This window comes from Lactuca virosa, chromosome 5 (assembly GCF_052849685.1).
Source record: "Lactuca virosa cultivar CGN04683 chromosome 5, Lactuca_virosa_CGN04683_v6, whole genome shotgun sequence".
Lineage (NCBI taxonomy): Eukaryota > Viridiplantae > Streptophyta > Magnoliopsida > Asterales > Asteraceae > Lactuca > Lactuca virosa.
The window spans coordinates 401,952,357-401,969,039 of NC_136430.1; the positions used below are offsets into that span (position 1 = coordinate 401,952,357).

General features: G+C 37.8%; 1 protein-coding gene across 1 annotated transcript; it reads left to right on the top strand.

The window, feature by feature from the left end:
* The first annotated feature begins 671 nt into the window (after positions 1–671).
* Positions 672–3,454, top strand: LOC145112493 (glucose-induced degradation-like protein). Its single transcript, XM_079048661.1, has 8 exons — positions 672–1,018; positions 2,079–2,134; positions 2,274–2,417; positions 2,512–2,585; positions 2,660–2,714; positions 2,799–2,861; positions 2,956–3,083; positions 3,205–3,454. Exons 1-8 carry the CDS (start codon positions 973–975, stop codon positions 3,281–3,283), a joined length of 645 nt encoding a protein of 214 aa, XP_078904787.1. The 5' UTR covers positions 672–972; the 3' UTR covers positions 3,284–3,454.
* The last annotated feature ends 13,229 nt before the right edge of the window (positions 3,455–16,683 follow it).

Genomic DNA, 16,683 nt, shown 5'->3' on the forward strand with positions numbered 1-16,683 from the left:
GATCCGCCCAAAACAGGTGGTGACTATGGAGTGTTGCCTCGGTGGTGATGTTGTTTCCTGCTAGAACAGGTGGCGGCGTTGGAGATCTTTTCCAGTGCAGGTTTGAACCTCTGATGGAATATGGTTGTGTAGGTGCTGGAATGGAGGCGAAAACAAGTGCAATTAGGGTTCCGGTGGTGGTGCTCCATCAGAAAATAGTACTCCGGTGGTGGTGTTGGGGGGTTGTCGAGAGAGAGAGAGAGAGAGAGAGAGAGGTGGGGTGATATTTTGTTTGTTTCTTTTTAATTAAAGGAATAATAATTTAATTAAAATAAATAGAAAAAATTGTTTTAAGGGTATATTAGTCATTTTAGGTTGAAAGTTGACCAAAACACACAAAAATACCAACCATATGGACCAAAACCACACATGATATCCGAAATTGGACCACTGATGCATCACCAAACTTTTTTGGACAAAGACTACATAATTTTGCCAACCACAAAAACTATTTTTGTAATTTTGTCTTAAAAAATATAATGGTTTTTAAAAAAAATCAGACGATAGAATATTTTTGATGACTTAATTAAAAGCCCAAGTACATTTCATTTGTATCATTATTTTTTTCAAAAGCTTTAATATGAAATCAATTAGGTATGCCACTTCTCATCACATTAGATTTGGTATAATATCCATGGCGTAAAAAATAGTATTGGGTCGAAGATGGTTTAGATCATTTTTACCACAAAAAAAGATGGGGAATGGTACCAACAAAAAATGTTGTTACCCCCAGAAACAGTGCTAGGTCGGAGACGCTGTTGTAGTTGAATTTTTCATATATACATTTCACTTCCAACTTTGTTTTACCAATTCGTCGACAGTTTTCCTTTTCAGTCCCTTTTGATCTCCGATATATGCAGTAAATTTCAGTCGTTTGGTTGTATGCGAATCTCAATCTCCAGATATCGTTAAATTTTCGTAGATACAGCAAAAATGCCTGTGCGAATGGTGGAGTCTCCAGCACCTTCTAATTCTTCAGGTATGTCCGTCAAATGCTTTACCCGATGTGTCAGTAGTCCAATTAAGTTCGTATAGGGGAAACAATTGTCGCCAGTATTTCAATCCTTTGAACTCCGGTTACGCTATCCTGTTTGATGCTTGCTGTTTTCTGCTTTCATGGATAGAAGGAAAGATGGATTGTGCAAAAATAGGATTTATTTGTGCAAAAATAGGATTTATTTGTGCAAAGTACAAATTGAGTTCGATCGATTGTAAGTCTCGCTTGAAGGGTGAACAAACTTTTAGGAACTAATGATCACATTGGAGATTATATTTGGATATGCATAGTCTACTTTGTAAGAAAAAAGTTTCAGTTGGGTTCACAAGGTCCTGAAGTTTACCTCTTACAAACTTGCAGGTTGACTTTACATCAAAATTTGGAGAATGAACTCTAGTTTCGCAGCAGAGGGATTACATATTTATATGGAAATTAAATAACAGAAGGCATTGATGACTGCTTGAAGAAATTATTAGTATTAGAGAATCAAGATAGTTATAGAGACTTTCAACACTTCTTTCTATCTTTCAGTTGAAGAATTTGTCAAAATAATCCTCATAGTTTTCTCAGATCCCATCCTATTTGACCAGAAATCTTTGATTCTCATTCATAGTGCCCTTTGAGTATAGAGAACATAGATAAGTCTAATCTTAGTCAATTGAGGGGAAGAAAGAAACAAGATAAGCTAGAGCCTAGATGTAAAGCATTTAGTACAAAATAGATTAGGGACAAACATAGGGGAAATGATATATACAAGTAGCCTCAAAGGAAAGAAAAACTAGGAAGATGTAGGTGAAATGAATCACAGTTTCAGTTATGTGACAGTTATCATATTTATTGATCCAATACTTATATGGTATTTGTCCTATTAAGTCATATCACTTGATTTGTTTCTGTGCTCCTTTTGCCTTTATGTCCAAATCTTTAACTTATTATGCAGCAGTTTTCCTTTTTGTTAGGAAAATCAATCCATTCAATATTTATTGGATAATCTTAAGAAAAATGTGGTGTTTTTCTGATGCATACTTTTATCATTATTCAGGTGCAAATTATGGACAAACTTGTCTACAACCTTGTTCACTTTTAAGTGTTGGACAGGTAATCTCTTCATTAGTTGCATCCTTTTTTTTCCATATACTGATTAATAATTTTGACATTCATTATCTGTATTTCGACTAGTTGTATCACATTTTAGCTTCAAGAAGTGTTTAATTGAACTTTTTGAATGAATTTTCAGGCTTTTTCAGGAACTCAAAATGTTTCAAGTCCACAAAAGGATGAAGCTTGGAGAGTTAATGTGCGAATCCAAGGCTGTGACCTTGATCATGGATATCTATGTGGCACCATGGAAGCTCTAAATGTTCCAATGGCAGATACACCTGTAAGTAGCATCTGTTTAAATGAGTACTATATTTTAGGATTTGGTGCAAGAAATAATTTAAAATTCTAATAAATAATACCTTAATCAACTGCAGGTGGTTACTTTTTGGGAGGGAGAAATTGTTGATACCAAAAATTATACCTTCTTTACTAACAAATGGAAAGCCACGTAATTTTTTCTTCTCTACAAGTTTAATTAAGTTACCAAATTTAGCATTATAATTATTTTATAAACTGTGACAGGTCAGAAGTGGACATAGAACACTGGACAAAATTTCCATCTTTTTCACCTCTTCTAGTAAGTTCTCAAAAAACACAAAATTATAGTAAATGTTTATTTTATGATTTTATAATTAACCTTATGTTCTTGAGTTGTTGTCAGAGTCAAGTTGAGGTTGATGGCGGGAAATCATTAGACCTCAGCAACTATCAATATATTTTTATGGTAATTTTGCTTGCTTAAGTCGTAACAAACAAACAGGGGACTATTATTATTTATTTATTTTTCGTTAAATATTTATTTTTTTACCATGTTGAAGAGATGGAAAGAGCAATACTTTGTGAACGTTGGAGCGGATTGTGGGTTGACTATTGCTGGTTTTTACTATGTTTGCTTCTCGTGTGTGGATGGGTCTATCAATGGCTACTATTATGATCCAAATAGCAGGTACTACTAATTAATCAAATTAATAGGAACGAATGTGTATTTACTACAAATGAAAAAAAATAAAAAATTGGAAATTAAAATGGTTAATGATCAAGTGTTGACTATTGATCAATGATTGCAGTCCGTTTCAGAAGCTTGAGTTGAAAACAACGAATGAAGGAAGATCCGGTTTCAGTTTCTCGTCTTATGAGTTGCAATAAGAGTCGGGTTGTTTTTTCCACGTCAAAAGGAACCTTAAATTAATTGATCTGAAATTCATGTAGCCATCTTTTATACGCAAAAACTGAAAATCAATGTGGACTACCATCTCATTCAGTTTGGTTTCCATTAGTATATTATTGCATTAGTAGATTATTATTTATATTTGTTTATTGAATTAGTTTACGATATTAATTACTATTTTTAAAAGAATATAATTTCTAAAATTGTTTTTTTTTTATTATTAAAAACTCTACAATTAAAATCTGTTAAAAGGTATCGTAAATTATTTACGAAATGACATCATTGGGGTAGTTATATAAATTTTCGCCATAATTTTAAATGGTTAAAAATCAAACTTTATTTCAATAACAACAAAGTAACATAATCAGAGTTCGTAAATTATTTTCTAAATCAATATTGATATATTTTTATATCTGTATTTTTAATTTTCTATAGAAAACAAAATGGAGCCCTGGATAGATTGACGCAAACATGTCTACCAAATGACATCATTGGGGTAGTTATATAAAATTTTGCCATAATTTTAAATGGTTAAAATCAAAGTTTATTTCAATAACAACAAAGTGATATAATCAGATTTCGTAAATTATTTTCTAAATCAATATTGATATATTTTTATATCTATATTTTTTATTTTCTATAAATAAACAAAAAAATTAACAACAATAATAAAAAATTACTTTATCTTGTATTTAAATTAAAGATGTTTATATTTTTTAACCTTAAATATAATACAATCTAATTATAAATAAGTATATATTATAATAAAAAGTTGGATTGGGTTATTGTTGTTAATAAAGTGTTAAAATCTGAACGAGTTGAGTAGTGTACGAGGATAAAAGATAATTTAATTTTTTAATAAAATGCCTTGTTGATAAAATGGTCTAAAGTCACTCAAATTCAATCCATATCACTATATATTGACATTGCATATCATGTTTGGCACATAACCGTTTTACTTTATAAATTGTAAAGGTTATACATATGTTTTCTCAAATCTGTTTGTAACCAAGAATCTCCCAAATCAAATGTCTTATTCTACTTAGCTATATTTTTGGAGTTATATAAGTTGCAATGATTTTTTGATGGTCAAAAGAATTGGGAAGGAAAAAAAATTTATGTTGTTTTCCAAACTTATAAGCTTTACAAATAACACTAAGATTGTTGTTTTTTTTGGAACCGATAAATATCATTAAAATAACTACACTCCTAGCAAGATACTAGGAGGGGCAAAAGAGTACAAGGGAAAGATTACTAAGATGACTGCTCACCATCATATTTTGAAAGCATCTCAAAGTCTCCATAATTTCCGTCGTGCCACAATTTGTAAACCCATTTCTCAATACCAGGAAAAGAGGGCAAATTTGATTTTTGAAGGACAAATTAAAAAAATATTATTTAAAACAACATCAACTCTACTAATAACATCGTTTGTCGGTGACAAGTATGATCGGTCCTAAAGATTTAAATATTCTCAAATACCCAGAACGAGCCAGAAAAAAGAATATTTATCCTTATTATAAGTTTTTTTTTTAAATAAATACAGATATATAATATATAATAAAAAAATAGGTCCAAAAAAATTAACCCAGTACAACTGTCCATTTTGTCCTCCCTTAACGCTCCCAATGGTAACAAGTAACATGTTGTGTGATGAGTATGAGTGTTCAATAAACACAAACCGACTGTACTGCACCATATAATACGGTTTAATTTTTTCGTGGTGCGGTTTGCGGTCCGTAAATTTGTCAAACCGTACTATACAATGCGGTTTGTGGTTTTTAATTACAAATCCACAGTTCAAACTATATATATATTAAATGTATACGAACATGATAATTATAAAGTAGCTTGATAAGCTCCCAAATTTAAAATTGACAAATCCAAACTTACTTTATACGCACTGATAACCAAGATATATTGCATAAGGCTCTCATGACTAGGGTAATGATGTATGGATAAGTTTTAAGAGTGTTATACTATATGTTTGATAGAAGATGTCTAGTGACTGACTTTAATTTGCTAGTTTGTTTTTAGGAAACAATTTTTGTTTTGTTTTGAGTTTTATTAAACTCTACGATCCCCATAAACTGTACGTATCAAACCGCACCGTAAAAACACGGTTTAGAACTCTCGCGATGCAGTTTACGGTTCCTAAAAATGTGAAACCGTATATGTGGTGCGATTTGTAGTTTTTGCTCTAAACCGCACCGCGAACACCCCTAGTCACGAGATAGATACATTTCTTCAAAAGATGATCGGTGCTAAGCAAAATTGAAATACCTCTCGCATAATTATTTTAAATAACCTTTATAAAAATAGCTTTAAAGTATTTTTAAAGTTTTAATTTGCGGAAAATGGTCTCAAAACCATTTTAAAATCATTTCTCAAAGTCCAAGTGCGGAAAATGGTCTCATACTTTCAAGAAACCAATTTGAAACATGCGAGAGTGTATATATCATTCAAAAAAAGTCTTCTAAAATTTCCAACACTTCTAAATCTCCAATGGTTCCGATCATCAACTTGTAACCTGAAAAATATATCAATATAGTGCGTTAGGCTATGGGAAGTCTAATAAGAACAAATCCTAGGGTTGGCCATTATATTATTTGTATATAAAAATACACCAATTTATATATAAATGTATAAGCCCATGCCTCATCAAAACTTAAGATTTAAGGGACAAATATAGCTTATGTCAAACATATACTAGGTAATTGTCACACCCCCGAACGTCCGGGGGCGGCTGACATCATTGTGTAATATCATAGCAGTTGAATATAAATGATACATAGCAACCAAACATCATACAATACAATATACCGACATTCATTGTTTACAAAGTGTATTTGTTCTTCGATTACACAAAACTCACCAAAAAGTATGATGTCTCTAAAGATAGTAACATATCCAGATCCGAGGCTCGAGTACCTGTTCACTGAGTTCCTGAGAATACAAGTCGTTTTGAAAAGCGTCAACATAGAATGTTGGTGAGTTCATAAGCATAGTCGTAGAAAAACTTTGTATTGTCTTTGTTCATGATAAGTTGTAAAACTCCAGAAAATCCAAAATTTTCTTATAAAAAGAAGTTTGTGAGTCTCGTTCCAAAATCCTGTATAATTGCATGCATGTTCTTTGGTTTTCCTTTGTTTGTTTCTGAAAAGAAAGTGTTCCCAGAAAATCCTATATTTTCTGTATATAAAAGATGTTGTGGTCTTAAAACCCTAAGACCGAAGATGTGAAATTAGTTTACAAAATATACGAAACATAGTTCTGGATTTTGTAAAACTAGCAGGGTGAGTACTCTTTGTAATTTCCAATGTTAATAGAACCCTACTCTATGTGAGTCGTTACAACCATACTAATATGACGAGAACGCATTCCCTGACGTTCTTCAGGCGTCAGCTACGGTTAAGATATTTGTCACCTTAGACTGGCCGGTCTAGCTGTAGCGAACAGCACATGTGTGGGGTGTCAACCCCGTATAGATCTATACACAACTACCCCGCTCTCCCTACAGGAGACTCTGGTTATAACTTACAAGACTTACAATATACGCTAGGTAGGTACGGCGAAGGAAAAATCTCACAAGAGCCTTAACGGAATTTATGCGAGTTTTGACTCCCATTATGGAATAATGCAAATAATGTTTTCTTGTGTAAAGTTATGACTGCAGCGTTATGACATGCGTTTTACAGCTTTATGACATACAACTTATCACTTGTATTTCAGAAAGTTTAACGATGGACAGTTTATGATACGCAAATAATTCTGTCATAAAGCTCTGTTTCGTATATCGACTTGATAAAATTATTTATATTGATAATTATAAATAATCACTAACAGTTTGTCAACTTGCAATAGGTTATGAATATGACATAATGTTCTAAGTTTAAAACCCTTGAAATGGTATCAACATAACATGATTGTTTTACTAGTGTAACATCCGGATTTCCAGGTATCATAATTTAAGTATTTATTTTGAGTTAAGAAGAAGGGACTCGACGAGTTGACGCCTAAACTCGTCGAGTAGGATGGCGACTGATGACTCGGATTAATGAATGGACTCGACGAGTCCGCGCTGTGGACAGAAACCCTAAATCTTTGGGCATGTGCCCTATTTAAGGGTCCTTATGGCCCTCATTGAGGCCACACACCCACTTGAGAAACCCTAACAAACCAGAGAGCATAGAGAGTGAGAGAAGGAGCTAATTACATCACCTTTAGTGCATTCTTGCAAGAAGGAAGTAGGGGATTCAAGCTAGGCTGATTGAGGAGCTCAGATCTACTATTACTTCATCAAAGGTTGTTGTTTGAGGTATGAATCCATGCCTATTTTCGTGTATTTAGTAGATCTCATGAATCTAAGGTTTCTTTGCCCCTTCTTTAGTTGGAATATGGGGCATGTGGAGTCCCATTGAGGAATAGACTTTAGATCTGGACCTTGAGAGGTCCAGAGAGCTCCAATCATTCAGCTTTATGCAGTCCCATAAGAGTTTTGAGTCTAGGTGTCCATTTTAAGAGCTATTTCATCAAATAGAGCCATATGTGCGATGCATGAACATAAAGTTCAAACCTTTACGTGATTTTTGGGTGTTAGAAGGTCAGATCTATAAGATAGAGAAACATATCTGACATCAGAAGGTCATTTGAGCATTGCCATGGAGGAAACTCGTCGAGTCCATGAGAGGACTCGACGAGTCGGATTGTGTTGCACCACGATTCGTGATCGGTGGTAACCCGTCGAGAGAAAGGCTAACTCGACGAGTCGAGTGAGGCCTTAGGAGGATTCAGAGGACACGCATGGACTCGCTGAGTCACCCTAGTGCGCTCGACGAGTCTGGTCAAAGTTGGACCATTGACTGGAAGTTGACTTTCGTTGACTTTTAGGGTTTGGTCAACATTTGGACGTTTGGATCATTGGAGGGGTAAAATGGTATTTTCCCCTTCTGAGAGATCATAGGAAGGGATTTGTCTAGCCTATGAGAATCGTTGTTAATTAGAGGTGAATTACTTTATGTGATTAGGCGGAGGCTAGATCAGTACTTCGAGTTCGAGACTTTCCGAGATTTACCTGAGCTGAGTCTTCTCACTATACATTACCTAGAGTGGTATTTACGTGCAGACCGGAGGGTCTTATGTGTTATGTGTATAATTGAGATTATGTGCATTGTGTTATGTATATGCTTTGTGTTATATAGACCGGACCGGAGGGTCCAATGACTTACGAGGCCAGAGGGTCCTCGATTAGACCGGACCGGAGGGTCCAACGATTTAGACCGGGCCGAAGGGTCCAACGAGCTAGACCGGACCGGAGGGTCCAACGAGCTACGGGACTGGAGGGTCCCGCTGAGACACATCGACCGGAGGGTCGTACAGAGTTATAGCCTCGAGTGGCTTATGTGCTGTATGTGGTATTTTGGGGAACTCACTAAGCATTTATGCTTACCGTGTTATGTGATATGTGTTTCGGGTACCAGCGAGGATCGCGGGAAGGCGCCGGCATGATTTGTACACACTGGCAGAGGATTATGTTTTGAGATTCTGGTATATGTTTTATTGTGATGACATTTGATACATATGAGATTTTGAGAATATTATATGAGCTTTATTATGTTTGAAAAATGAAAAATTGTTTTAAAATTTACGTTGTTACAAGTTGGTATCAAAGCCTTGGTTTGAGGGATTCGGATGCACCTTCGGGCGTATCTGAACTCAAACTGAGGATTTGAGAAAACTTTTCATAAAAGAAACAATTTTCTAAAGGAGTAAAAGATTTTTGAGAAAAGCAGAACGGAACAGTGTGTATGATCAGCCAGCGCCCGAACGGTGATTTCCAAAAATACCCTTACATTATGTATTATGAGATATTATGTGATATGTTATGCATGCTAGAGTAGGCTAGGTATTCATGTCTAGGACTAGAGTGGACTGATTTGTGATGCCTTAGCCTAGGAAATTACTGCTACTATGAGTTACTTTGAGAGTGAGTAGGTAGCAGCGAGGAGCTTATGAGTGGTCTACTGGAGGGTAGCTTGTGTTTGGCGAGATAGAGAGTACTTGTGATCTGGGATCCTAGGAGGAGGACTTGGGGGTGAATACCGATGCGTTGTGGAAGGTAGTATAGGGCCCGTACTACTGGAAACACCGGATCGGTGAGCAGTCCAAGTAAGAATCCTTAGGGTACTAAGGAACGAGTAGGGTTGAGTTATCGAGTGCGAGTATACTCGAGTGAGTCTCTGATTTCTTTTGTGTTGTGTTTCAGAGACATTATGGTGGGTACACGCCACACTCCAAAGAGAAGCGGTGTTAGCGATGATGAGATTCGCAGGATGATTCATGATAAGGTGGCAGCAGCCATTCGAGCTGAGATACCAGAGATGTTTGGGTCTATCAAGACCACGCTGATTGAGACATTTGACGAGCGGTATGCTGCTCTTACCGATGTTGTTGTTGCTGCGGCCACCGCAGCCGTTGCCGCTGCTAGGCCACAGGGGGTGACTCGTTGCTGTACCGGGAGTTCAGCAACACGAAGCCACCAGAGTTTGATGGGACTCAGGATCCGATAGCCGCGATGGGGTGGATCTCTGACATTGAGGGATGCTTCTACACATGTTCTTGTCCTGAGCATCTGAGAGTACGGTTCGCGCTGAACCAGCTTCGCTTGGGAGCGAAGGGATGGTGGAAGTTTGTGACGACAGACTTCACTCCTGCAGAGATTACAGCAGTGACCTCGGAGAGGTTCACCACCATGTTCCGAGATGAGTATGTTCCCCCGGTGGAGAGGGAATGGTTGGCGCAGGAGTTCTTGTCCCTAAAGCAGGGGACGGAGTCCGTGACTGTGATTACACGGATGTTTCGTGAGAGGGCGTTGTTTTGACCTGAGCACGTGTCTACCGAGCAGGCACGTATGAGCCGATATCTGAGAATACTGAGGAGGGACATTCGTGAGTTCGTGGCGAACTCGACATACCGGACATTTGTCGAGCTCCAGGTGAATGCCCGGAAGAGGGAGATTGAGCTAGAGACTCAGGCCAGGGAGGAGGCCGAGTCTCAGAGGAGGGATAGGCGGCCGGTACAGTCTCAGCCGGCAGCCAAGCGGACAAATCCCGCTGATTCGAGATCTGGAGGTCCGAAGGGCCGCACTTGCGGGAAGTGCGGCAAGAGCCATGAGGGGGTGTGCAGAGCGGGTGTGTGCTACAAGTGTGGCAAGGAGGGGCATTTCGCGAGGGATTGCCCCAAGGGGTTTGCAGTTTGCTTTCACTGCAACCAGACTGGCCATCGGAAGGCCGAGTGCCCAGAGCTACTTCAGGGATCAGCATAGAGATCTGCACCTACTTCTAGAGCTACCGAGGTCCGGCCAGGGAAGGCCGAGGCACCGAAGGCTTGCGCGAGAGCCTTTCAGTTGACAGCGGAAGCGGTCCGCGCAGCGCCCGATGTCGTGGCTGGTATGTATTATTTTATTTATTTATACTGAGTTTGAGATATTGTGCTTATACTGTGGTATGCATAGGTACTTTTCTTGTGCGTTCTGTACTTGCTTTGGTGTTATTTGTGTTGGATTAGGTGTCTAAGCCCATAACTATAATTGGTATGTACTTGAATAGATAGCAGCACAGTCCTTTTGGGTTGCCCTCAACCTAGCAACTGGACAAGGAAATTATGAAATGAGAGATATTAATTTATAAGATTAATAAATTAATATATATATAAATGATTTATTAATATGTTAATGGATTAATATATTAATTAGAAATCATTATGTTTAATTAATTGTTAGCCAGAAATTAATCAGAATTGATTTTGGGGTTAAAAGAATTAATTATAAGGTGCAGGGACTAGTTTGCAATTATCTAATAGTTGAGTGGAAGGCTCTAGAACCCCCTTGGAAGAGGGTGGACGAAATCTTTAGGGGAAACCCTAATAATTTCGTCCATAGGGGCTTGGATAAGGCCCTTGGGTTTGCTTAGGCCCTAAGCAAAGGATAACTAGGGTTTCCCTTAAACCCTAGATCCCTCAGCTATATAAGGAGCCTCCTGGTTCATGTTTTTGGTCACTCTTTCTTTTGAAGAAACCCTAAGGCCGAGATTTTGCATACTCCCTCTCCCCTCTCTTCTTCTACTTTCCTTCTTGCTAGTCATTGGGTGTGATTCCATTAGAGGCATTACACTTGTAGTGCTAAAGCTTCCAAGAAGATCAAGATCAAGATCAAGGGAATATCAATTGTTTGCTATAACAATTGAAAGGTATGTAAACCCTAAACCCTAGTTTGTTAATTTCGAAATTAGCCTCTCTCCTCTAGGGTTCTTGTTTTGCAATTCAAAGTTGTATGTTCAATAGTTAAAACATAGATCCAAAGTAGGTTGCATGTGAACTTAGGAATTGTTTCTAGTTTATTTGTTTTACCTAAAACCCATCAGTGGTATCAGAGCCATTGTTGTTTTAAATTGAATTGCTACAATTGTTGAATTGCAAATTAGGGTTTATAGCTATTAAACCCTAAAGGCCAATTTTTCGATTTCTAGGGTTTTGGATCAAAGGGTTTTTTTGAAAACCCTAGCCTCCAAAGAACCCTAATCGAAATTAGGGTTAGGGTTTTGAAAACCCTAGCCTCCTCCCTTATGAATTTCGAAATATGCTAAGAGGATAACTAGGGTTTCTTGTTTTTAGATAATTGTTACTTAATTAGATTAATTGGATAATTATCCTTACCCTATTTTTCGAAATTAGAGGGATAAGGATTAGGATTAAATTAATTGATTAATTTAATTAGATAATCCTTACAAGATTTAATAATTTGATTAATAGTTAATTAATAGATAAATATTAAATCTAGTTAATTGGTTTATTTAAATTTGAATTTAACAGCTTAAATTTCGAAATTTATATAAACCCTTGAAGTTTTAAAAAGTTTTAAAACACACCTTATATATATATTATAATTAAAGGTTTAATATTATATGTATAAGAATATGGTCAGTCAAATCGCTAGTATGCCTCATTCACGAAGCTAATCTATAAGGGGGGTATAAGGAAACTGCCTATAAAATGGTAGTTGAATGGGTGTCCACTCTCACCCACCGCTTCCTTGATTAGTGGAGGGTCGTTAGCAGAACGGATTTGATAGGACAACTACTTCTCATTAAAAGTATAATGATATTAAAAGTACTAGAACATTATTTTCAAAAATCCCAACTCTAGTTACTTTAGGAAAAATGTGAAAAGTATGCTAATCCATGAAATTGCACATTATGCTTTATTGGTCGTTAGTGGAGCGTGTGTGGTTAACCAACACACTAAAAGGCACTAATAAAGAGTAGTAATGGGTATCTCATAATTGTCATTTTGATGGAGCGTGTGTGGTTTACCAGCACATCAATAGTTAATGATAAAGACAATGAGGTTACCAAGCACATTTGCATGGTTATTCACATCTTGTTTGTGATCCTCGGCATCCCAGTCACAAATAGAAGAGCATAATCTGAGATTAAAACATGTCATTGAATAGTTCAATGTATCTCAAAAGAATTAGGAATTTCACTTCGTTTGTTTCGTCTAATGGTGGAATTGGTGAATCGTCATTCACCTACCTTTATGAAATTTGCACTTGGATCTCGGCATCCCATTTCTGAGTTGTGAATCTTCATAGTTGGATCCTAACCTTGATATTATATCTTTGGGTTATTTTATTAAGGTATCTTGAAATCTAACTAAAACTTTCTTTTTTTTCAGATGTCTACTCCTGGAAATACTTCTGCTTCGTCCTCCTCCAACCAAAACTTCTCTTTGCTCAATATCTGCTCCAAAGTCGTTATGGATGGCTCAAACTATAATGATTGGATGCGCAACATCAAGATGGCTTTTCGTTTCGAGAACAAAGAATATGTTCTTGAAAAGGAGCTCAAAGAGCTTGATGAGAATGAAGCTACTCCTGAAGATCTTGCTGCCTACAAGAAACATTACGATGATGCTACCAAAGTGGCATGCATCATGGTGGCAACTATGTCCCCAGAACTGCAGAGGTACTATGAGGACTACTGGCCTTTCGAGATGAACAAGGACCTTATGGAAAAGTACCATAAGCGAGCTCGTCAAGAAAAGTTCGAAGTAGTCAAGTCACTCATGGCTTGCAAGATGAAAGATGGGGAGTCGGTTGTGTCACATGTGCAAAGAATGCAACGCTACATAGAGCGTTTGGTCAAGCTCAATATTCACTTTGATGAGGAATTGGCCATTGACATGGTCTTGAACTCACTTCCTGAATGTTATGGTCAGTTTATTCTAACTTACCATTTGAACAATACTGAGCAGACCTTGGCCCAATTGCACAACTTGTTGCAGACAGCTGAGGCGGGGATGAAGGGTAAAAGTATACCCTCCACACCTACGAGTGCCCCTGTTTTGGCTATTGGACAGGGAAAGGGGAAAAAGAGGAAAGGGCCTCCCAAGCAAAACTGGAAGAGCAAGGCTCAAGCTGGGTCATCTAGTAATGGCCCAAAGGCTAAGCCCAATGGTTCCACTCCCCATGTTTCTGATCCAAAAGAGGCAGTTTGCTTTTACTGCAACCAAAAGGGGCATTGGAAGAGATCTTGCCCACAATATCTGCAAGATATCAAGGATGGCAAAGTGAAGCCATCTTCGGCGGGTATTTACACTATTTCTGCTAATAACTCATTATCTTCTCGTTGATGGGTCCTTGATACAGGATGTGGTTTTCATATCTGTTCTGATTTGCAGGGTCTAAAGGAAAGTGAGGAGATAGAGCGAGGAAGGATAAACCTGATCATGGGAAACAGAAAGTCTTCACCAGTAACCAAGATCGGAGTTTATCAGCTTCTGCTTAGTAATGATGTTAGATTAGATTTAATAAATTGTTGCTATTCGTCTGAGATGACGAGAAACATTATTTCATTTCATGCATTGTTCAGACAAGGTTTTACATATTCTTTTAATGATTTGAATGGTTCAATTTCTGTTTATAAGAATAGTGTTTTTATGTTTGAAGCTTTGCCTTGTAATGGTGTGTATGAAACAGTGACTTGTGTTGATAGCCTAGGAAATAGTGTACTTAATATTGACTTGTCTAATAGTGCAGACAAGGCATGCTTGTGGCATTGTCGTCTTGGACACATTAACAAGAAACGCACAGCCCAACTCCAAAAGGATGGAGTGTTGGAATCATTTGACCTAAAGTCAGATGATATGTGTGAATCTTGTCTTTTGGGAAAGATGACAAAATCACCATTCACAGGGTCTTGTGAAAGAGGTGATGGTCTGTTGGATCTCATACACACAGATGTGTGTGGGCCATTCATATCAACTACAAGAGATGCTAATCGATTCTATGTGACTTTCACTGACGATTATAGCAGATATGGATATATCTACTTGATCAAGCATAAGTCAGAAACTTTTGAAAAGTTCAAAGAGTTTAAGCATGAAGTCAAAAATCAATTGGGCAGAAAGATAAAGATACTTAGATCCGATAGAGGCGGGGTGTATCTTAGTATCGAGTTTAACGACTATCTGAAAGAATGTGGGATAGTCTCACAATTGACTCCTCCTAGGACACCACAGTTAAATGGTGTAGCTGAGAGGCGCAATCGAACCTTGTTAGACATGGTTCGTTCTATGATGAGTCGGGCTTCGCTTCCCATTCACTTCTGGGGGTATGCCTTAGAGACAGCCGCCCACATCCTCAATCTTGTCCCTACAAAGAAGGTTGCCAAAACACCTCACGAAATGTGGACAGGGAAAGTTCCCTCGTTAGCACACATTAAAGTCTGGGGTTGTGAAGCTTTCGTAAGACGAGAGACTCACGACAAGCTAGCAGCTAGAAGTGAGAAATGTGTTTTCATTGGTTACCCAAAGCAGTCTTTTGGATATTTGTTCTACAGGCCTAGTGAGAACGTGGTCTTTGTAGCACGAAGAGGAGTCTTTCTTGAAAGAGAGCTCATATTCAAAGAGGACAGTGGGAGCACTATTGACCTTGAAGAAATTCAAGAGTCAGCCAATGAAGGAACCTTAGATGACACTAGCACTCAACCAGAGGAAACAGTTCCTGTTGAACCAATCGATAACTCATTACCTCTTAGAAGATCCACTAGGGTGAGTGTGCCACCTGAGTTGTTTGGTTTTCATATTACTTCAGATGGTGACACATTCATAAGTGACAGAACACTGGTAAACTTAGATGAACCAGTCACTTATAAGGAAGCAATGGCAGGCCTAGAGGCTTCCAAGTGGAAAGAGGCAATGGACAGCGAGATTAAGTCCATGTATGACAACCAAGTTTGGAATTTGGTTGATAGTGCACCAGGTCGTAAGACAGTTGGGTGCAAATGGATCTTCAAGAAGAAGACAGACATGGATGGAAATGTGCACACATTCAAGGCTCGACTGGTTGCAAAAGGTTTCACTCAAACCCCAGGGGTTGACTATGATGAGACCTTCTCACCAGTAGCTAAGATTAAATCTATTAGGATATTGCTCGCCATAGCTGCCTTTCATGATTATGAAATCTGGCAGATGGATGTCAAAACTGCTTTCCTTAATGGGAAGTTGGCTGAAGATGTTTACATGAGTCAGCCAGAGGGTTTTGTTGATGCAAAGTTCCCCAATAGAGTATGCAAGCTTGAGAAATCCATTTATGGATTGAAACAAGCATCTCGCAGTTGGAATCTTTGCTTCCATGAGAAAGTCAAAGAGTTTGGTTTCTCTAGAAGTGAAGATGAGTTCTGTGTGTATATCAAGGCTAGTGGGAGTATAGTAACTTTTCTGGTGTTGTATGTCGATGACATATTACTCATTGGTAACGACGTTCCAACCTTGAAAGAAGTTAAGTCTTGGCTTGGAAAGTGTTTTGCCATGAAAGACCTTGGAGAAGCTGCCTATATTCTTGGGATTAGAATATTGAGAGATAGAAAGAAGAGACTAATTGGACTTAGTCAGAGCACATACTTGGATAAGGTACTAAAGAGGTTTAGTATGGAAAATTCCAAGAAGGGAGAGCTACCTATCCAGAGCAATACCAAATTGAGTAAGACTCAATGCCCGAGTACAGATGTTGAAATAGATGACATGAGTCGTGTACCTTATGCTTCCGCTGTCGGATCGATCATGTACGCTATGACATGTACTCGCCCTGATGTGGCATTTGCTTTGAGCATGGTCAGTCGCTATCAGGGAAACCCAGGTAGAGCTCATTGGATAGCAGTTAAGAATATACTCAAGTATTTGCGAAGGACAAAGGACTGGGTTCTTGTGCTTGGTGGCAGTGATACTTTGAGAGTAGATGGTTACAGTGATGCCAGCTTTCAGACGGATAGAGATAACTTCCGTTCTCAGTCGGGCTGGGTATTTTTACTGAATGGAGGAG